The sequence below is a fragment of the Urocitellus parryii genome, chromosome 1, assembly GCF_045843805.1.
Source record: "Urocitellus parryii isolate mUroPar1 chromosome 1, mUroPar1.hap1, whole genome shotgun sequence".
Taxonomy (NCBI): Eukaryota; Metazoa; Chordata; class Mammalia; order Rodentia; family Sciuridae; genus Urocitellus; species Urocitellus parryii.
Genome location: NC_135531.1, coordinates 198,798,961 through 198,823,115, shown reverse-complemented (window position 1 = coordinate 198,823,115; position 24,155 = coordinate 198,798,961). Strand labels below are relative to the sequence as shown.

The 24,155-nt window shown below is 36.2% G+C and overlaps 1 protein-coding gene across 1 annotated transcript in view; it reads right to left on the bottom strand.

The window, feature by feature from the left end:
- The window catches only part of Kynu (kynureninase), a 108,608-nt gene extending 84,907 nt beyond the window's left edge, over nucleotides 1–23,701 (bottom strand). Inside the window, exons 1-2 of the mRNA XM_026388850.2 lie at nucleotides 23,648–23,701; nucleotides 16,009–16,189 (exon numbers count right to left, since the gene is read on the bottom strand). Of these exons, the coding sequence (XP_026244635.1) occupies nucleotides 16,009–16,177 (169 nt within the window). The 5' untranslated portion in view covers nucleotides 16,178–16,189; nucleotides 23,648–23,701. The remainder of the gene's footprint in view (nucleotides 1–16,008; nucleotides 16,190–23,647) is intronic.
- Between the last annotated feature and the right edge of the window lie 454 nt (nucleotides 23,702–24,155).

The following is a 24,155-nucleotide window of genomic DNA, read 5'->3' as shown; positions in this document are numbered from 1 at the left end:
CAAGGTTGTCATGTCAATAGTCACTGATTATCATCACATCGATCATGACTGATAATCACCTGCTGTTTACTCAACCTGTAGTCCAAATCTAGAGTCTCCTAGGATACCTCTGTGTGTTTCATGGCTCCTGTGCTTTCTAGATACAATCCTAAAGAATGTTTGGGCTCTAAGTGCACACAATCTTCCTAGTCCTTCAGAGCCAGCTACCTGATCTTGTACAACTTGACATCTTTAGATTCTGCTGGATGACTTATTTAATATTTCATGTTCATGGACTGGGAAAAGTCCCCTTCCTGAAACACTCATTGTTTTTATTCTTTTCTTCCAAAGCTTAAGTCAGTATTGATGTATGCCAGTCATTTTTGCTTTTCAGTTTATTTTCTACTGTTGACAATTTATTTTTTTAGCATATTGAGGATTTGATGTTTTGCAAAAATTATTTATTGTAGGATGACACTGATATATTTCTTTTCTTTAAAAGTGGAATTGCCAACTAGGGCATTGGAAAGGGGTATATATCCCCCAAAGATAAACTTAAAATAACACTTTTTACTCTAAACTTTTTAAATTTGGATTCATCAGGGCTTAGTGCTTCGGAAAGACATTTGTATCCAAAAAATGTACATAAGCCTAAGGTACTTTGGAATGATATTCTAACAGGACAATGGAAAGGTTCTGACCCAGGGATTGTCTGGACTCGGTGCTCTGTTTGTGTTTTTCCACAGGGAGAACAGCAACCGATTTGGATTCCAGAGAGATTAACCAAAACAATTTCTACAGACCAAAAAGAAGATAATTTGACTCAAATCCATAACAGCTGATATCCAGAACTCCAGCTTGGCTATTCTTACATCTGTGACAATGATTAACCAGGATGCTTTTTTCAATATCTATTTTATTATTGCTTTTTCCCACATCACAAAGTTCTATTTTATTTTTGAGCTCATACAGACCTAGATTAATGTTTTTCTGATCAGTTTTATTTTTTGACTGTGGAGTTTTTAAACATTACAATGGAGATTTCACCTAGGTAAAGCTACAAGGCCTTTTCTATTGTCCTATGTGTTGTATGTTACGTGTGCACACTTCTGTTTTGTGTTGTATGTCTGTATGTGCATATGTCCATATATCATATATGAGGAGCGCTCATGAGTAAATGGATCTGAATTTTTTTTTATTATTCACATGATTTTAATGATTTAATTTAAATTGGGTAAACAGCTGTTGAGGATTGTTTTAATATGTGTACAAATAAGCAGGTTAACAGATCTGTTTGTTTACTTTCACCTTTCCTTTTCATTAAATTTAATAATTCTATTCAGGATAATGTAAATTGTTCAAAAAATTGTTTTCTTAGTGCCTGTTGGAATGTTACATAATTTTTTTTTAGCATCATTGTCAGAATTCCTATCTTCATCCCAGTACCGGTGAAGACAAGATAAATCCAAACTACAGTTTCTTCAATAGTTATCACAACAAACTATATAAACTGATGCATCAATGAATAATAACTCAACAAGTAATGCTCAATAACTGAGTCGATTTATTTTGGGAGGAAATGGACATATTGATAGATTCCTCCGCTTTGAACTGCTTACAAAACTTGCCTGGACTATGTATCACTTGTATGCATTGTGCTCTATCTGTTGATGCAGCGAATTATGGTAGTGCTGGTGTATCTTTGCTGATGTATGACCAGTGTTGCAATTTTTCCTAAAGAGCCGTCAATTGACTTGGTGTCTTGGCATTTCTGTATCCTCCTCCCTTCTACTAGTGATGGTCTAATTTTGGGGGCCAACAGAGGTGAGGCAAAGAACCTCACCCCCCCACTGGTGCATAGGCCTATCCACAAGTGTGGCTATATGCTGGACCAGTAGTCAGTGACGGGTATGATCCAATTGCAGTGGTATCAACCTAAGACAGGAGGCTAACACCTAGAGGTCAGTTTTCTGATGACGGGTAAGAACCATATGTTGAATTGGACAAACCTAACAGGCACGGTCCCTAGCCACATTGCTTGTTGCTTAATTAAACAGAAGTGGGGAGATGCTAAGAGCCACAGCCAAGTAATATGATGCATGGCATTTTTGGTTGAAAGATGACAACAGCTAGCCATTGAGATGATATGATTATGTTAAGATTTACATTCATATGGATATTGGACTCCTGGAGAGTTCCCATTGGTTGGGGAAGTGCAGTAGGAGGGATTTCTGGAGTAGAAACTTCCTCTTAGGATCCAGGAGAACGCCACGTGGGTCGATCGGGATTCTTCCCGGGGGCATATGGGGCATTGGCGGCAGTTTTCAAAAAATAAAGTTTGTTCCTGCTTGAGTGGCTTGTGATTTTGTGCCTAGCTAGACTGCAGCAGGGCATAAGATTCTGCAGTTTCTCAGTGGTCCTCTTAGTTTTCTCTTCACATCAGTGTCCTTTCCACAAAGGTTGTGGAGTTTGCTCTAAAATCCCCCTTTGAAGTAAAATTTTTTAATGGGCCCCCAATTTTGGTTAAGTCATATTGCTTCAAGACTGTCACTAACTCTTCTTGTTGGCATCACCATTTTTCAACTCTTTTAATGCCTTTGCTTCTTTGCTTCTAGTTCATGGGGGCAGGGCTGGTGGTGGGGTCTTCCTCTACTGGGTTTAAATGAAGTATCTCAGTTTCTTCCTGTTAATCCAAACGGTCTAGATCTATTCTGAGGAGACACTGACCGGCCTCATTATCTGGGGTTCCTGTGGTTTTGCTTCCAGGTCAGAGCATTTGCTGACTTGACTTTGTCAATCCCCAGTAGGTGGGGCCCCTACAAAGTATTCTTGTTCCAGGCAGGGGAAGGCAAATTTTTCCTTTAAAAAGTCCAAAGGTAAGTAGTTTTGGCTTTGAGAGTCATCTAGTCTCTGTTACAAAGCCTCATTTCTGTCATCATGGCACAAGAAAAGCCATAAATAATGCAAAATCAAATATATTTTGTTACCAAAAGAAAAAAAAAAGTTGTTGAGCTCTGTCCAACAGTCACTCTCAAATCCTAGCAGATTGGGCATGGTCTTAATTTCCTTCATCAGCCAAGTATCTACAATCTATGAATGCTCCTTGAACTGGTGCCGCAGTCTGGCTGCAGCAAAATAACCGGGGGGTGACGAGCAACTTGTGTACATTGATACAGCAGGAGTGGGAGCCATTTATTGTAGGACAGGAGGGGTATATATATTCCACACAGCTTATCTTAATTAACATAAACCAGATACAGCAGTCAACCAATAAGGAATCTCCACACTTAATGGCTCCCTTGCGTTACTTCACAAACCACTCCCTCTGGCAAAATGCCAGGCGCCATCCTGACTTGTTTACAAACTCTAACAAACTGGGAATGTTTGCTTCTTGTTATATGCTCTCTCAATTTGTTTGCTGTAGTTACTATAATAATACTCCACAACCTTGATGGCTTAAACAGCAGAAAAATATTGTCTAATAGTTTTGGAAAGTTTTAGAGGCAAACCAATTTGTTCGCAGGGTTAGTTCTTTCTGATAGATCTGTTCTAGGCCTCTCTTTCTGTTCTATAGATGGCTCTCTTGTTCTTGTTGTTGTTCTTGTTCTTCTTCCTCTGGTGTATGTGTGTGTGTGTATGTGTGTGTGTGTGTGTGTGTGTGTGTGTGTGTTAGTCACTGGAGATGGAAGCCAGGACCTCCTAGGCAAGTACAATAAGTTATGTGTTATGTCCCCCAACTCTTTTTTTTTTTTTGAGATAGGGTCACACCAAATTGCCCAGACTGGACTTAAACTTATGACACCCCTGCCTCAGCCTCTGGGGTAGCTAGAATTACAAGTGTGAACCTCCACACCCGGCTCGTTCTTTTAAAATACAGTTTAGTTTTGATATATTTTTCCTGTTAGCTATAGAATACCACTTCCTGCCTTTCATTCTTTAGAAGTTGAGAACACAAAATGATGTGAAGAAGCAAATCTGAGTCAAACTATGGCCTGTGATTGAATGGACCATTGTAATACTCAAAACTTGCTTGGTTCACCAGCATCTTGGGGCAGGTTGTCATGATTGCTAGGGTGTCCATGACATGTTTCCAGCCTGCAAATTTGGAAAAAAAAATCTTTGTGAAAGTTCACTTGTGAAAGAAATATACTGTTTATTGGTTTTGAAAGAATTCATATCCAACAGATCTTTTTCTCCCTATGTGTATGAAAAGATAACACTTTATTGAATGTCTGTGTGACAGGTAGATATTATTAGATGCCTCATTTAGAAAATTGAGAAAAATTGTGTTTCTGCTTTTGTTTTTGTTTTAAAATAAGGAATTCTTTTTTCAAATTAAGAAAAATAAAAGAAAGAAAAGAAAGATGTTCTCCAAAGATATGCAATATTTTTGCAGGTTAGTGAGCATGAAATTGTTGCTGATTGTATTATAATTAGTAATGGAAAGCAGAGGGATTCCAGCTGTGTTTATTTCATTGTAGTTTGATTATTTGGAGCTGTGGTATTATCAAGAAGAGCATAGGCATTTAATATAAATCGGTTGGGTAAGAACTGGCTAATTGCAAAATTGTCCCCATCTTAATAATCATGTTACTAATGTAATTGACTTTTTGTTGTTGTTATTGTTGGCAACATTGAATTGCATTTTAGCAATTTGGAATAGCACTTAACTGGTATTTATACTGATGTTCATAAATCTAAGACATAGTCCTCTGAGAAATTAGGTCAAAATTTTATCTGTACACAAATAAGACCCAGAAACAAACCTGTAGGGAAAGTATTACTTTTTTAAAATATATGCTTTCATTACATAATACACATAGTACTGCATGTCAAAATTCCAAAGAAGCAATTCTGTTTCTGGTCATTAGCATGAAAGAACAGTTAGCTAATATTCGGCATTTCTTTTAAAATGTTTTTAAATCAAAGTCCCTTCTATTTAGAATAATTTAGACTTAATTGGAATTTTTTTCTTTAACTATGAAAAGCCTTCCTTTTATACTTCAGTAGAAGTCAGAGACAACTTGACATGGTGAAGCACACTTCAATATGACACAGTAAATGTAACTGAAGTGCACTAAGCAGCTATCTGAGGATTCTGAAAAATAGGTGGAGACAGGAACAAACAGTCCACCCATTTTCATGGTTCAACTTATGCTTTTATCTTTACTCAGTTTTCTAATTTTACTTACTTATGTTTTTTGGGGACTTTATGGTGGTGCAAAGACATACATGTCCTGTAGAAATTATACTTCACATTTTTAATTTTGATTTTCTCCTGGGTGTTGGCACACTCCAGAAGCAGCCAGGCACAGCATCCAGTCAGCCATGTGACCATGAAGGTAAACAACTGATACTCTAAGGTGTGTTGTGATGCTTAGCTATGGTATTCAGTAAGTTAGGTGTACTAAGTGCATTTTCAACTTATGATGACTAAATTGGAATATAACTCCACTGATTGGTCACTGAGAATCTGTGTTTTTGAGGGAAAACATCAGAACTCAAAATATGACTACACAGGCATTGGGTTTCCTGTTTCTTTTCGTCGTCTCCTTCTTTTTTTTTTTTTTTTTCCATCTCTGGGAAATTCAAAGACAGCATGAATTCAAAGATAGCCAGAAATTCCAAACTATCAATAAAGTGAGACTGTAAGAACTCCAAGGGAATCCCATTATTCCTACTTCTGATTGGAGTAGAAGTAAGTCCTTAAAGATTAGGAAGAGTCAGTGGAAGAGATACTGTAGGTTTATTTTTTGTACATTTTACTGAAGATTTCTTTATTTTTACTCTTTACTATTGTTCAAAATGTAATGAGTGAAAATATTTTGTATTGCTGCATGCCTTAGTATTGATATTTCATGCAACAATAATACCTTATTAATGTTAAGGATAGTTCAATAATATTTAATTTCTTGGTGTTGTACTGAGGGAATACTGGTACTTTTTTTCTTCATAGGAATGTGAGGCTATGCTCCCCCAAATCTCATGGGACTTTCAGTATATTTCCCAGAGGGATATTGACAAAAAATGCTACTACAGTCCATTTGCAGAAGCTCCTTTGTCTTGTCTCATTGTGAACATGTTAGTCTTCTCTGAATGGTGAGTGAAATCTGTTAGATGCAGGACAGGCTGAGTAAGTTGTCTGCAGGTCTTGCCAAACAAAGTTAGCTGCAGGGTGACCTGGCCACTCAAACCCTCTGTCTGGTTCTTAATCACCTGTTTGCTTCAAGCCTAAACGCCCAAGCCCCCGCTGGAGGCTGAACACTCAGCCTGCCGCTCATGGCAGAACACTTAACCCCCCTTGTGCCAACAAGGCAGCTTGCAGACCCAGAGACCCCATTAGATTTGGGCTATAAAAACTCTCTCCTGCCGGGCCCCTATCTCTCTTGCTCTCTCTCTTGCTCTCTTGCTCTGTTTCTCTCTCTTGCTCTCTTTCTTTTCTCTCTTGCTCTTGCTCTTGCTCTCTCTTTCTTTTCTCTCTCTTTCTTTTCTCTCTCTCTCTCTCTTTTCTCCTTTGTTGCACTGCTGCAATAAAGATCTCTTGGTTGCTCCAAGTGTTGTGGTCACTTTCCTTTCAAAATCCTTTTTGATGAAAGGATGTATTTTACATTTAAATTTAAACAGGATTTAAACAGGAATTCTCCATGTGCTTGAAAATGAAGTCCACTTAGAAAATGAGAGGTAAGACCAGACCTTCCCCAGGCAAAGACAAAAGAATACTGGGTCCCAAGTTTTCATTCTGCAATTGAGTTCTCATGGCAAAATTGCCAGAAGGATGCAATAATTGGGTAAATTCCTTAGATTTCTTCCTGAAATTTCAATCTGAATCATGTTGTTTTGATGTCAAGTTCAAAACATCCTTTGAGAACAAAGATTGTCTTCAGGAATTTGCATTACCTTAGGTTCTTTAGTTCCTTGAGCTGAAAACAGTGGGGTAGACAACAGATCCAGTATAGATCCTGCTTGGCTGAAAAGCATCTCTCTGTCTGTGTGTCTGTCTGTGTGTCTGTGCTTTAGTCATCTTTCTCACTGCTGTGACTAAAAGATCCTACCAGCACAATTATAGAAGAGACAACGTTTATTGGAGGCTCTTGATTTCAGAGGTCTCAGTCAATGGACAGCAGGCTCCATTTCTTAGGGCTCAAGGTGAGGCTGAACATCATGCAAGAGTATGTGGCAGAGGGAAGCAGCTCACCTGGTGATCAGGAAGCAGAGAGATATTCCACTCTCCAGATTAAAAATATATACCCTATAACCACGCCCCCAATTAATCACTTCCTCCAGCGACAACCCACCTGCCTCCAGTTATCACTCAGTTAATCCAATTAGGGATTAATTAATTTCTTGGGTTAAGGCTATGATTCCGTTATTTCTCCTCTAAACCTTCTTGCATTGTGTCACACATAAGCTTTTGAGAGATACTGTATCTAAATCATAACAGTCTATTTGTCTCTCCCTCCATTTTTCAATGCACAACCATAATCAAGCCCCTATTTTCCTTGAATACATCCATACATTTTGTTTTGTCATAGTTTTCTTCCTTTTACAGCCAGGGTTCTTGAAAGAACACTCTAAAAACCCAGTTTCCAACATTTAACTCTTTTAATTACATCTAGAAAAATATAATTTCCCTCCCTGTTATTCCAATAAAGCTAAGTTAAGCTCACTAAATAAGCTCTCCTTTGGCTCAGGATGGAGCTCAGTGATGGAGTGCTAGCCCAGTGTGCATGAAGCCCTGGATTTAATCTCTAGTACCATATAGAAAAAAGAAAAACAAAAACAAAAAACCCAAACAAAACAAACAAAAAACACCACCAACAACAACATCAATACTCCCCTAATTGCTAAAATTAGAGGATCCCCATACAAGTTTTCTGATAGCTGATATTGATGCTGACATTCTTCGAATTTTCTCTGTACTTGGTTTTAGAACAATACCTTTCCAAAAGCATGAAAAGAGAGCCTACCACATGGGAGAGAATGCTTGCCAGCTACTCTGTCAACAGAAGATTAATATACAGAATGTATAAAGAATTCAAAAAGCTTAACACCAGAATAAACAACCCAATCAATAAATGAATTGAACAGACACTTCTCAAAAGAAAAAATACAAATGACATAAAGTACGAAAAAATTGTTCAACATCTTTAGGGATTAGGGAAATGCAATCACAACTACACTGAGATTTGTCTCACTCTTGTCAGAATGGCAGTCATTAAGAATACAAATAATAATAAATGCTACTGAAGATGCAGGAAAATGGACACTTAATATACTGTTGGTGTGAACCCAAATTAGTAAGATCACTGTGGAAATCACTATGGGGTTTCCTCAGAAGGTCAGAAGTAGAATTGCCACGTGATCCAGTTATACTCCTTAGTATTTATCCTGAATACTTAAAGATAGAATTTTATAATGATATCTGCATATCCATATTTATAGGAGCACAATTCACAGTACCAAGTTATGGAACCGACCTAGGTATTCGCCAATAGATGAATGGAGAAAGAGAATGTGGTACATATATATAGTGGAATTTTATTCAGCCATGAAGAAGAAGTTAATTATGTCATTTTCAGAAAAGTGGATGGAATATGAGAGCATTATATTCAGTGATATAAGCCAGACTCAGAACTTCAAGAAGAGTTATTATCTGTTTTCTCTCATATATGGAAGCTAGAGAGAAAAAAGGGGAAAAAGCAGGAAAAATATGATGAAAATAGAAAGGAGGACAGTACAGTAGAGTAAGGGGACCAAGGGAGGGATAGAGGGGACGAAGGAGAGGTACTAAGGGGTGAAATTGACCAAATTATGAGCCTGCATGTGTGAATAGGTAACAGTTAATCCCACTGTTATGTATAATTGTAGTGTACAGATAGAAAAAGAAAAATAATAAAAAATTTCCTAACTGCTAAAATGAAAGGCTTAACATATAGGCTCTGTGACAGCTGATGCTGATGCTGGTATGCTTTCCCATTTCTTTGTCCCTCTGTACTTGGTTTTAGAGCACTACATTTCCTTGTTCTATATGTCCAACTCTTTCTGGAATTTACCTTTGCCACTTTTTAAAATTTGGTTTCCACCAACTTCTAAGAGTGGGCAAGATGCCTAGATCACATCATCCACACTCTGATTTTCAACTCTAAATGCTGATGATTCCCACATTTGTGTCTTTAAACTAAACCCAACTACTAGCCATGCCTAAGTTCCGTTCTGTCTTTCCCTTATAGGAATAGAAGTATTTGCTTTGTGTAAGACTATCAAGAACCCAAATGATGGTTTACACTCAGCCTTTTTTGCAGATGGGTGGGGTCATGACCAAACACTGGGCCACAGGATATGGGTAGACATATTAGGAGATAGCATCTAAGACCTTCCTTAGAGGATAGCACATGCGCGCGTGCGCACACCACACACACACACACACACACACACACACACACACACACACATGCACGCTCACTTTCCTTCTTTGTCCCTGCATGCATGCTATGCGATTTGAGACATAGCTGCTACCTTCCTGGACTCAGAACTCGAATCCACAGATTGCAGAACAACAAAAATGAAAAGCAACTCTAGGTTCTCCTTAGATGAGGAGTTCCCCAAGGCAAGCCAAATACAACCAGTGAATATTCACCAGGGAGCTTGGGTCATTCTCTTTCTCTTAATATGAAATCATATTAAGGGTTATTTTTAATAAGTATTTCCAATTTTTCTTGACTCTTTCTTTTTCTTCTCCTCCATTACATTTACGTCTTCATCCTTGTTTCCTGTTACTACTGTCCACTTATTTGCTATCTACCCTATTATACACCCTACTGGGTACAATTTACCCACATCCTTTTACTTACATGGCATACTTTTGGGAATGCAAAACTTTGTGACCAAAACAACTTCACTCTCTTGTGTCTTTGCAAATTATTTTCCCTCTGAGCAGTGACCTTTCTGGTACCTCCTCCCTAGGGTCTTCCTAGGAGACTTTCACTCATACATAGGGTTATAAAACAACTCTACACTTAGAAGCAGATAGTTTATCAAGACTAAATTAAAAATAAATCCACCCAAACGAATCCAAAAACAAGTCAGGTGCAGTGGCACCCACCTGTAATCCCAGTCACTGGGAAGGCTGATACAGGAGAATCACAGGTTTGAGGCTAACCTCAGCAACTTAGCAAGACCCTTAAAAACTTAGGGAGATACTGCCTCAAAATAATAATAATAATTATTATTATTATTAATAATTATAAAATATAATAATATTAATTATTATTATTATTATTATATAATATATAATAATAATATAATAATAATATTATTGACTCAGTGGTAAAGCTCTCTTAGATTCAATCCCCAGTAACAGTACTGAGGAGACAAAAAAATTCAAGAGACAGAAGCAGTTTAAAATGTCTACAAATTTAAACTTCTAACTATAGAAATATTCTGAATTGTTCTTACAGAATCTAAATAAAATCAATGTGATTCAAATCACATAGTCATAAAAATATGTCCTTTTATAGCTGGATAAAGCTGTTTTATTTAATATTGTGTTAACTATTTTTAAAGAAAGGGTTCTAGTTTATAGAGAAAGGCATACTTTACCCTATTTCGTGCATTGATAGCTCATATCTGTCACAATTTTCTAAGCCCAGCAAGAGTTGAACTGAAGAGGGTCTACTACTTTATGGAACCTCTGGAGACAAGCTCAAGCCTAAGTTCTTTGCTATGCCACTTTGATCTCAGGCCAGATGCTTATATATGCAAAGTTAAAGTGAAACTGGCTTAGGGGGTTTTACACTGATAATTATTTAACTTACTGAAGTTGGTTGGTGATTTACTGATCTCAGGGATATGTGGTAAGAAAGGGAATACTTGACTATGAAAGAAACAGTGATAGAACAGTTTAAGAAATCTCCACACACAGTTTATAGATAAGGAAAAGTTTTTGAATTAATGATCTATATGCAGCAAAATCATAAAAGGTTCAGTAGATTACTGGAGGCCTGGTTCTGGGTTGGGAAAGGGAAAATGAAGAAATGTTCTAAACTTAGATTATGATGGTTGAACAACCACATACACTTACTAAAAATTATTGAATTGTGTACTTAAAAATAAGAGGATTTTTATGGGGTGTACATTATATCTCAATAAAGTCATTTTTAAAAAGTAATAGGTTTGAGTCAAAAGATTCAGACCAGGAATAACAATATTTGGAAACCATTTCTGGTTCTAATGACCAGTTATGAGGACTGGACATTTTAACTTAAAATCCCTCAGATAAATGAGAAAAAGAGTTTCTATTCTTAAAGCTTAAAAAAATAAAAACAGTTAGAGCAAAAATATGTAGAAAGGCTAAATTTAATACATTAAGAGGAAAGTAAGAAATAAAGGCAAATTGGCTTTTATTTGAAAAATTGTCCAACACTGATCTAAGAACTGTAAATGCAAACAAAGAAGGAGGAATTTTTGATTATCTAACGAGTGAAGATTTTTAGAAGGGACTAAAGGTCATTAAATTAACACACCTGGGTTGGGGGTGTGGCTCAGTGGAGTGCTTGTCTAGCATGCATGTAAGAGGCCCAAGGTTTGAGCCTACACACAGAAAAGAAAGATTTCTGTTATGTGCCTTTGCAAAAACAGTATATCTTAAAGGGCTATCCAGTATGCTTTCAGAGTTTTAGGAATATTGATGTTTAAAGAAGAAATATGAACAATTTCAAAAAACTCAGGTGCCTTCCAAAATATAGGTCTTACATTTCTCTTACTCACTGCCTTCTTCTCTTTCCATCCCTCCCTCCCCTTTTCTTTCTGTCTCTTGGCTATGTGTATGATTTTCAGAACAATGCTGAAGATCACTGCATCACCAGTTAATTGAAAATATTTTTGACCCTTTTCATAATACCATCTCAGAAACATCCTAACAGTAGAAGAAAACTTAATTATTTTGATAAGTTTTCTATTGGAAATCCAGAGCAAACATTATATCTAATGGCAAAATATCTGAAAGCCATAGACTGTGCCTGTAGTCTTTCCTTAAAATTGTAAAAAGTGCAATATTGGACTTCATGTTCCTTTTATTATTTTTCCCAAACCTGTTTACGTTCTTTGTTCCTCATTGTTCAGGGTTGCTATAGAACAATATTTGGTGTACTGCTAGTTGCTTAAAATAATTTGAGATTCTAATCTGTTATGATTTGGATGTAAGGTCTCCTCCCAAAAGTTCACTCACACATGAAACAATGCAAGAAGGTTTGGAGGAGAAATTATTGGGTTATAACATTAACCTAATCAGTGAGTTAGAGAGTGGAGTCTCTCTCTCTCTGCTTTCTGATCATTTTGTGAGCTGCTTCCCTCCACCACACTCTTCCACCTTGATGTGCTGCCTTACCTTGAGCCCCAAAGAATGAAGCCAGCCTTCTATGAACTAAGACCTCCTAAACTGTAAGCCCTCAAATAAACTTTTCCTCCTTTACAATTGTGTTAGTTTGGTCTTTTATTCCCAGCAGCAGAAAAGCTGGCAAAAATCTTATCTTGGTTAGATCACCTTCGAAGGTTTGAACAAGATAGGAAACATTAATTTTTTAATGAAATTTCATCTTGTTCAAAATAGATAAATTGAAAAAGGAGGGAAACCAACATAATTTGCTCCTGAGCTTGGACTCTTGTGTTTGCACAATACAAACTGGAGCCACCGCCAGACTCTGCTTCTGTGTCCCCATAGGGCTTACTTTTTGTCACTTCTTTCCTCCCCACTCCGATGCCATCCTATCAGTGTTTCTTTCCCATGGTAGCATGAGCAAAATAACATACTTATACTCACAACCCATAGCACTTACAGCACTACCACATAGAGGAACAAATATTAAGTACTTTTATTATCTATTTCCTTATTCTGGATAAGAACTCAACTACGTTAAAATTTTGCTCTTTAGTTCACCGAGCTGTTCTGAGAAAAATGTGTCAAAAGATTAATAGTATGGTTGAATGGAAGAAGTAACTAGAGTGAGTGAGAATAGTGTGTGGAGGTTAACTCATCCAAATCTATGCTACCATAGGAACTTATCTAGAACAGATGGCTGGGCCTGACCCTGAATATCTGTTCAGTGATTCTGGGGCAGGATCCAAGAACTGCACTTCTAATAAGATCCTTTTTGATGTTTATGCTGCTCATCAGAGGACTATGCAAGGAAATTCTTGTACCATTTGAAATTGTTTTTAAACAATTATTTAAAATTTTTATTGAATAAATTCATCTTTCTCTTCTTAAGAACCAGCAAGGACATATCCAATGTATAATTCTTCGAAGCTAATTTCAGTGACCACTAACCAAAACAAATGTTACACCTCTAGTCAGGATACTGGAGTCAATTCTTAAGTATAATGGTAGTAATTACATGTATGATACTTTTTTTAATTAAAATTTTTAAAAAATTATAAAAATGTACTCAAATACGCCTAGTATAAAATTTACTTTCTTAATTATTTTTCAGTATAGAGTTCTGAGGTAAGTACATTTATATTGTTGAATAGCCCGTCTCCAGAACTGTTACAGTTTGCAAAACTGAAATTCTATGCCCATTAAATAACTCCCCATTTCTCCCTTCCCCAACCTCTTGAAACCACAAGTCTACTTTCTTTTTACATCAATTTGACTATTATACACTTTATATAAATGTAACCATACGCTATTTGGCTTTCTGGTGACTGGCTTATTTCACTTAGTCTAACAGCTTCAAAATAAATACATGCTATAACAGGTCAAAATTTTCTTCCTTTTAAGGACTGAGTAATAAATACTTCATTCTATGCATATACCACATTTTTTATGTATTCATCAATTACTGGACCTTGAATATGGGTGTCCATTTGCTATAAACATGGGTGTACATACCCAGAAGTAAAACTACTTGATCATTGGTAAATCTATTTTTCTTTCTTTCTTTCTTTCTTTCTTTCTTTCTTTCTTTCTTTCTTTCTTTCTTTCTTTCTTTCTTTCTTTCTCTTCTTCTTCTTCTTCTTCTTCTTCTTCTTCTTCTTCTTATTATTATTATTATTATTATTATTATTATTATTATCATTATTATTTTGGTTACTGGGATTGAACCCAGTAGTACTTTACCACTGAGCTACATTCCCAATCCCTTTTATTTTTTATTTTGAGACAGGATGTCTCAGTTGCTTAGTGACTTGCTGAGGCAGAATTTGAACTTGTGATCCTCTTGCCTCAGCCTCCAGAGTCACTGAGATTACAGGCCTGTGCCACGATGCCTGGCTTCTATTTAAAAATTTTAAAGGACACAATGTTTTCTATAATAGTTGCATTATTTTACATGATAACCAATAATACTAAAGAGTTTAAGTTTCTACACATCCTAGTCAATAGTTGTTCTTTTTTTTAATTTTTATTTTTGTACTAGTCCTCAGAGTGAGTTTGAGATGATATCTCATTGTGGTTTTGATTAGCATTTCCCTAATAATTAGTGATGTGCAATGTTGTTTCTATTTGTTTATTGATTTTTGTGGGACTGGTGATTGAACCCTTGACATGCTAGGTAAGTGCTACTACCACTGAACTACATCCCTAGTTCTTTAAAAATTTTATTTTTTTGAGATTAGAGCTTGCTAAATTACCCAGCTTGGCTTTGAAATTGTGTTCCTCTTGCCGAAGCTTCTTGAGCAGCTGGAATTCCAGTGGCTCTGGAGGCTGAGGCAGGAGGGTTGCCAGTTAAAAGCCAGCCTCAGCAATTTAGCAAAGCACTAAGCAACTTAAGGAGACCCTTTCTCTAAAAACAACACAAAAATGGGATGTGGATGTGACTCAGTGGTTAAGTGCCCTTGGTTTCACTAATCCCTTTTATAGGAAAAGAGAGAGGGGGAGTATTCAAATACAAATGATCTTTCAATTCTAAATTGTAGATTGACCTAGAATATTTTTCTTTGTTGTCTCAGATCATTTCACTTATATCCTTATTTTTTTGATTCTTATAGCTGGCATTTGTACCAATGTCTCCCTTAATTAATATTAAACAGATTTAAATAGGATACTGAATTTGATCTCTTCTTTAATCTTTCCAGATTTTGGTGGGGGTACATGGAATAATCATCAAAAATGAATGGTTGTAGGTGCATATTCCAGGAGAGTGTATCCTTGTGTGTTTTATAACATATGAATCTAATGAGAGAGCTATATGGCCCATTCTTATCCTAATAATATTAGCTGATGATCTTGGATTCTAAATACCCAAAATTGTTTAACCTGAGGAAAAATAGAAATCAGACAGTTAAAACACATATAAGGCTGATCATGGTGAAATAATTTCACTTGACCTTGTAGCCTTTTTCATAGATGTAAAACAGAGTATAGCTAAATACAACATTTTTTTTTCACATTTTAAAACTGTGGTACCCATGTTTCAAACCCAAACCCGCTAATAGTCAGTTTACTGTATTGTGTTTGGAAATGCAGAATGTATTTCTTAGGCATTAATTTTTTTTTCTTTTATTTTTTCTCTTTCTTTCTTTCTTTTTTTTTTTTGTAAGATTGACACTCACCATTTTTACTTACAGTATGCAAATATGGCTATTTACATAACATCCCTCCTAATGTACTCAGGTCACACACAAAAAAATTCCCTTTAAGATAAACATCATGCTATCATCAATTAGGTGCCACAAAATAAAAGATATTTTAATATTGTGTTGTAAAGAATTGCTTTGAGCTCTAAGTGCTTGGAGAATAATAAGTGCCTCTGCATATAATTTTCAATCAGTCACTGTATTGTTCAGAGAAGTAAATGACAGTATAAGCACCTGTAAGTATTTTATTCAGAGGACTATAGGAAACAGAAAGAATATGAGGCTAAGGTAGGCAGACAGGTTGATTTAGCACCAACAGTGGCCTGATATTTTTCAGGTGCAATTGTAATAACTCTGTTATTGTAGGACAATGATTTTCAAAGATTTATGATAAACACATAGCAAAAATAAATTAATTAATAAATTGATTAAAAAAAACTTTCCCAGTATTCTTACTTGGAGGCAGATCCTGCATTTTGGGAATATAAAAACACTCCCTGAAATGCTTCAGTGTATCTTCCTCATCTAGGCGTAGAGCCACCTGTTCATCTGTTGGGTGACATCTGAGCTCAGCTGCGATGCGTTGCACCGTGTCAGATGGCAGCTCAAGAGGTGAAGGCTCCATCACAGCTGTTCTCTAAAAGAAAGAGATAGTAAAACAATCTAGCTGTCATCATTTTTCTGCAGAAAATTAGTTCTTTAGAAACTATATATTTTAAGACCAACCTTCCCATTTCTTAATGCCAGAAGTAATATAATTTAATATAATTAATCAACCAACCAGTAAACCGCATGCCTGAATTTTTCTCATATATAAAATAAAGAAAATATTAGTAAGTTAGGATGTTGAAAGGACCAAATTAATAACAGTGTTTAGGACAGAATAAGTTTTCAATAAAAGTAAGCTCCTTCTTTCTTTTCTTCCTTCTTTAACCTGGTGGGCTCTGCTGTTCAGGCTGACCTCAAACTTGCCATCCTCTCTCCTTACCCTTCCCAGAAGATAGGATTACAGACATGAACCACTATGCCTGGCTTTTTTACATTTTTATTATCTGGAAATGCTATCTAAATGTTTATAATTTCATTCCATTACCTTAAGATATATTACTAGGAATTGACAGTTAAAATTCCTTTGTATCAGTCAGAGAAAACATTCAGCTATTGTTTTGGGGGAATTGGCTAACTTCACTGAGGCTGACTCATAGTGGGGTAGGGAGTGGGAGCATGGGAGGAATAGAGAAACTCTAGATAGGGCAGAGGGGTGGGAAGGAAAGGGAGGGGGCAGGGGGTTAGCAAGGATGGTGGAATGTGATAGACATCATTATCCAAAGTGCATGTATGAAGACATGAATTGGTGTCAACATACTTTATATACAACCAGAGATATGAAAAATTGTGCTGTATATGTGTAATAAGAATTGTAATGCATTCCACTGTCATTTTTTTAAATCAATAAAAAATATTGTATTTTTAAAAAAATGCCTTTGTGTAGATAAAAAGCGCCCCACCTAGCTTGTCATTCTTCCTATCAGCTCCGCTATCTCAATCCCACTGGTTTTTGAACCACAGTTTTAAAACTATAGAAATATTGAAACTTAATAAATTTTTTATTGGGAATTAAAATGATATTGATAAAAAAGTAATTTCACTTTAAGTGTTAGTATTTTTGCCATATGCATATCAAAGATATCCACACACCTACTGATAAGGAGGAGAAATTTATTCCTTTCGAACATCATAAGTACCATCTTAGAACAAACGGGACCCTAAGGTATTTCTTGAAACTACATTTTCTCCTGTTCCATCATCATTTAACATTTCCCACCATTTGGGAAAGAATACTTAATCTTTCTGAAGAGGCTAGATTCATATATTATTATTCACATATTTTTAAACTTCACTAAAGTTTCTTTGCTTGTTTATTCATTTATATTTCCCCCCAATTTCAGTATATATTTTTGGATGTTGAACAAGGCACGTGTTAGTAGGGAAAAAAATCCTCAGACCAACTTTATTTACATAATATAGTTCAGCTGACTTCATACATGCCTTCATTTAAACTCTTGCAATGAATATTTATTGAGCCCCTACCAATGTGATCCCTGCACTGGTAGAACAACAGTGTTAAGATAGTATATAATTGCAAACTCCTGCACAGTTTACTTTTTGTGGTAGAAAAGAAAAGTAAGCAATGCAATTTTATGTTTCAAGTTCTATAAAAAACTCAGAGCAGAAAGTCCTTGGAATGATAGTTATACTGGTAAGAGAATCCATGTTTTTTTTTTTTTTTTTTTTTTCTGAGGAAGAGATATATGAGCCTTTCTGAATCATGTTATGAAGTGAGCCATGTGAAGACCTGCACCTAAAAAAGATGACAAATGCAAAGGTCATGGGGAAGAGATTGGCTTAGCCTATTCAAACAGCACAGTAAGTGAAGCAGGGGACAGGGTGGGAAGGTAGACCATGATGTAGAGTAGGTAGAGGGAGAAGTGAATCTTGATGAACTTTTAAGGCTGGAAATAAGTTTGGATATTTTGTAAATTGAATTAGAAAACACTGGAGAGATTGTTTTTGGTTGTGATTTGTTTTTGTTTTTATTCCTCAGTAATGGGATTGAACACAGGGTCTTGTACATATGAAACAAGGGCTATACCACAGACCTATATCCTCAGCATAATATTGGAAACTTTCGAGTAGCAAAGTGAAATGACATAATTTTACACTAGATAAAAACCATTTTGCATTGTGATGAAGTATAAAAATTGAAAAAGAGAGATAAATTAAGGCTATTATAAAAGTCTAGGGTACCAGGGATGGTGGATAAATTTGATCAAAAAGGGAAATATATATAGAAGAGTGTGACTGTATGATACATTTTGTAGAAAAAGTAGATAGGAGTGTGGCAGATTCTCTCTGATGAGGACAGGACAGTGGTTTATTTTTAGCTTTAGGATCTGTGCAAATATGTGAAATGTGATAAAAGACATACCTGGGGAAGAAAATTTTTGAGTAGGAAAATCAGAGTTTTGAGTAGGGAAATCAGAGTTCTACATAGGGCATACCAAGTGTCAGATTGTTATTGATCATCAAGGTAGCAAAGTCAAGGTATATGAGCCTGTAGCTTAGTGGAATATTAATCACAAGATATGTGTGGCATTTCTCAACTTACACATGGTATTGCATCTATATCCTGGGAGTCCAAAGTCTAGATCCCTGTAGACCAAAACTCATACAGAGATAAAGCTATGACTTAATCATCTTTGTGCTGTACTCCCTTCCCTCTTCCCATTCCCAACATACAGGGTTAGAAAATAGTTGCATATCTCATCATTGTACAATGCCATTAAAATGGACATTCTTCCTTTGTTATGAGCCAGGCTATATAGGCAATGGCTAAACAGACTCCATTTTACCCTGAGATTGCATGTCATGTATGAAATGCTTCTCCCATTGGAACACCCCACCTCTGTACCCATCAACAGTTGCTTAGCATAGCATGTTTGGCAACATAAAATGGCAATTCTTATACAATGTAAGATTGTTCTCTTTTTGGTTTCCATTTTTTTTTTTTGACAATGCACACTGTCAGAGAATGATCGTCTAGATGCTAGTAACCCTTCTTGAACTTGGCTAGATGTTAGTAACCATTCTTTAACTTGTACTCAACTAGGGTATTTTTGACCCACTTCCCCTTCTGCTTATTATTTTAGATTTCATAATATTTGTTAATGGTCTTGATTCACAGCAACAGCCACTTGTGATTAATGTACTGACATGCTTTACTTATGGTATAAAAGGTGGACTCCATCCCTTGGAGGGTGTCGAAGGGTATAGACTTGCAGCCCCTTAGCCTGTCAGCGGGTGAATAAAGATGGTTCTGATTCATTGATTTATGGCAATCTCGCCATAACACTGTACTCTAATATAGATTCTTCTAATTGTTTGTCTTTTCCTTCCTCATTATTCACAGAGTCCTAAAGATCCATTCATTTTATTCCTCAATAAAGGTACTTCACTCATTCCTGTTTTTACCTCTTTTACAACTGCTTTTGATATCAATTGAAGCTCTAATTCATGATTTTACACTAAAGTCAAAGATTCTTTTGTTGATGTTTGTGGTGATTTCAATACCTGTTAAATTATTATGTATCCTTCATATGAAAAGTTCTATTTCTGTGGATTTCTCATGCCATTTCATTTGCATATAGTTTTCTGCTTCCACTTCTGTGTTCAGATTTCTAGACACCTTTGAAAGCCCTAGCTCAAAACTACATTTTTCATGAGGCCTGTCATGAGAGCTCTGCTAAAAATAGTCTTTCCTCCTCTAAACATCTGTAACATTTATGAGCACACCTCTTATGATAAACAAAACATTCTGCCAGTTTCTATATTTATTCAGGAGCATGTGTGGGTGGGAAAAATGAAACATGCTTTCATGTCCACAGCTTGATTTTAAAAGGGTCCCTACCTATAGTTTTCTGATGAAGAAATTTATCTTTTGATTAGAGATTGCTATGCCTTTACCCCTTGACATGATCAATTGCCTGGTCAGAGTTGATTAGACCTCTGCTGGGCCGGTGGCACACTAAAGACTATGTACTCTCTAGTCAGTGGTCTGTGGGTGAGTTACTCTGAAGCCTCTAACCAAACAGTGATGATGCGGTTTATCTGAGCATATAATCAAATTCTTTCAGGAATCTGAGCTGTGAGATATATTCATTCATTCAGTTAGAAACAGGAGTGTGGATTTAGAAGAATCAGAGAAGAATCTATAAAATTCTAAGTTCTGGAAAGAATATTGCTCCGAATAACTCATTTGTCAGAGTAAAACAGAGCCACTGATGGTCGCAGCAAGGAAAACATGATTCCTACAAGTAAAATCACTTAGGTGCATAATGCCTGGAGATTGAATAGCTGTGACTCCCCCCAAAAATGACAGGACAATCCCATCTTGAAGCTCACTGAATCCTTACATGCAACAAGCTCTGTGAAAGGCCCTGGTTTGTCTGCTTGGCTAGTTATACCATTTCATGAGATGGTTTTCTGCCTTACTACTACGAGTCTCCTTACTGTAAAACTGTTATCTTGCTGATGGACTCCACTGAAGGGTATTCTACCTGGGGCCTGACTCATGTTTCACTTGTCTTTATGGCCACCCCACTGCTGAGCAGTGTCTTTTAGTTAATGAAACTGCCCCCAAATGACAGTCAGATAAGAGAAGAAACTAAAGATCTTGGTGAACTATTTGGCATGCCTGACAGCCTATTCCCAGAGTTAAACTGTCTCCCCTTCTGACCACAGGGTTAATAATTAGAGAAACATTTCCAGTTAAACTCAGAAAGAGTTTGATTCATATGTGGGACCTTCTTTGAAAAGTTGTTCTTTGCATGATCTTTGGAGGTGACTTTATATTTTAAGTGAGTTTACTCAAATAAATATGAAGATTATATAAAATAAAATAAAGATTAGTTTATCACCATCACACTCTGAGTACAATATGATTTTCTTTATTTAATATATATTCATTAGCTTCTTTATATTTATATCTTATTTAATCCTGGTTAAAGTCATGAAGAGTCACAATCTTATCCACTCATTTGGAGACCAAACCCCGGAAAAAAGACAGTAGAATTATAAATGTTGGGTACAATGATAACAGAGCCTGGTGTTTGTTACTGAACTGGGCCCGCAAGGCTGAGTCAACTATCTTCTCTTGGGAAGATATATAGCAGATGTATAGAGAGTTCCTACTCAGAGACTTGAACCTCTTATGTAGTATTTCCTTGCATCTTGATGCTGATTTTTTCAATGCTGATTATTTCTTTAGCTCATTCATTTTTTAATCTTTGTGTTCTTTTTTTAGACCTACACTCAATCCACAAAGCATGATGTACTATATAGAAATCTATGTGCTCTTTTTTAAAAAAATTCTTCCCAATCCAGTTTCAGCCTGGCAAAAATCAACGTGGCTGGTTCCACTTCTGGGCTTGTCCAACTAAGATATGAAGATGTACTTGATAGGACAGTCTTCACTGAAAGAGTGTGCCCTCAGCCAATCTACCATGATGCACAGCCTCCAACAGACTTTAATGTCATCTTCACAAAATAATACAGTGCCCTTACTCCAAGGAAATAATTATTTATTTAAATATTTACTTTAATATTTTATTTGCTCTAGAGATTAAAGTTTAAAACAAAAACTTCAAAATTTTATTTCAATATTTAGCATTAATTTCATTAAGAAGGTAGACAAACACAGATAGTGGTCTTAGGCATGTCACATAACCTCTTGGTGTATTATTGTTATATAAGATAAAGTTAAATTATATTTTATGAGATCATGGTTGGGATCAAATCACAGGAACATTTATAATAATGATAAAAAACAATTTTATGATACTTTTAAGTAGCAACACTTTCAGGTGGAAATTGATATTTTGCCCTCAATTTAAACTTTGATATTTTGTAAATTGTGTCTTCACAAGTTTATTTAGATAGCTAAGTCTTTAAAACTGAAACTTTTTAAAAACTGATTGGGGCTGGGGTTGTAGCTCAGTGGTGGAGTGCTAGACTGGCATGTTTGAGGCACTGGAGTTGATACTCAGCACCACATAAAAATAAAATAAAAAAGGTATTGTGTAAAATAAACAAACAAAAAACAGCTGATTGTATGGAATAATAGAATGCAGAATGTTCTACTAACCTCTTGTGCTAAGGTTCAACAGTTAAATAAATGACTAGAGTAATCAATAGTTAATTTGTACATGGTGGAGCTTCGTTTCATTACTGACATAAGCAAATTCTACTTTGAGTTCAAAGTTTATAACATGATCACACATATTATAATAGTGGTCTGCTTTATGCTTCAAATATAACCCTTGCAACTCTACCACTGCAATTTACTTTTTAAATAGACATGTTTCTTTCTTTTCTTCTCTCCCTGCTCCTCCTTAACCCAACTACCCCCCAATCTCCAGGGAAACATGATTATTATTCTTTCCTTCCCTTAGCAGTTATCTGTCCCTGAGTACACATCCACCAGAGGAACAAAGTAATCCATCCAGACTTTAGGGATGGTACCAGAAGATCTCAGAAATGACTATCTTCCAAATTAACAAGGGAATTACAACTGCAAACGGAGAACACATGGAATGAAGCCTTTGAGTCACCTCTTTAGAAGCCCTCCATTCCTACAAAATCACAGCATCTGGCACAAGAGTCCCCTGTGTTTCTCCTTTACTGGCAAAGCAATAAACCTTTTTCCTTTTTCTCAAAACCATGTCCTAATTATTGGATTGGCATTGGGGACAAGGACTGGTTTTCGACAACTGTGTGCATGAGGACATGTGTGCGTGTGTGCGTGAGAGAGAGAGAACGAGAGAGCATGTGTATGCTCAAGAAAGTACACTTATTGAGCATATGTGGACAGAGCAGACTTCTTCGAGAGTATCAGTGGGAAATGAGTGACATTGCAGTTCACCTTTAGGATTCCAACAGCTCCCTGAACTTCACAGTAAAATCATATATGCATTTGCTCCAGTGTCACTACCAAAATAATACCCCACCCTCCTCAAAATAAAAGCAGAGAAAAATGTATCTACTTTCCATTCCTAGGCAAATGTTTCACAAAATAAAAGGGGAAGAAACTGTGCCCAAAGAATAGATGTTTCACTTCTCTAAACATTTACTATGACTAATAATAGTATGAGACAACTAGAGTTACCAGAAAATAGAAGATTTATAGTTTATCTAAAGATATCTTTCCCTTATCTGGATTTTGATCTAATCTTAACATTTCAACTCAATTACTTAACTTGTCAAAGGTAACCGAGTTTAGTAAATGAATTATCATGTACTACTGACACCAATTCTTTTTCATTATATTGCTAAATATCTCTTGATTTATCTGTTTTTAAAGGGGTCTTTTACAGAAGTTATGTCATTATTGTTCATGAAGATAATTTGAAGAAGGAGAAGGAGAAACCTGTAAAGCACCGTGACAAAGACTCTAGCAGAGAGAATTTTCATTTGGAAAAGTCACCCGAGCAGAGCATACATTTGTGTACAGAGTACACATCACAGCCTAAGTGCTTACCAGATGGGATTTCCACGGAGGCCTCAGTTTCCAGGACCCCTGGAGAAACCTTTCAAGAATTTCTTGCAGCTTTATAGACCAGAACATAGGGTGAGAAGTTCAAAGAACTGCTAAGACTCCACCCTGTGGGGAATTTAGATTTTTAGTTCCTCCCACTCCAACTAATCTGATTGTCAATCTCTAGTTACTGACAGAAATCTAAGCAAAAAGCTGCTCTGACGCAGAGGGCTCCTCCCTCCAGCCACTGCCCCCAGAGGCAGTTGTGATCTTTAGACTCTTGCAAATACTTACTTCCTCGCTCTTTGGATCTTTAGTGTGTGAGCTAATGATTTTGTGCTGGAGCTAAATTCCAAAACACTTGAACTCGTTTTTTTTTTTTTTTTTTTTTGCTTTGGGCTCTGGAATTCTCTAGACTGGAAAAATTTATCTCTCAACTCTAGAGGCATTCTCCCTGGATTTTGAGGTAGAATTCTAGAGTTACATACATTGTGAGTTTTTAGTTAGATGA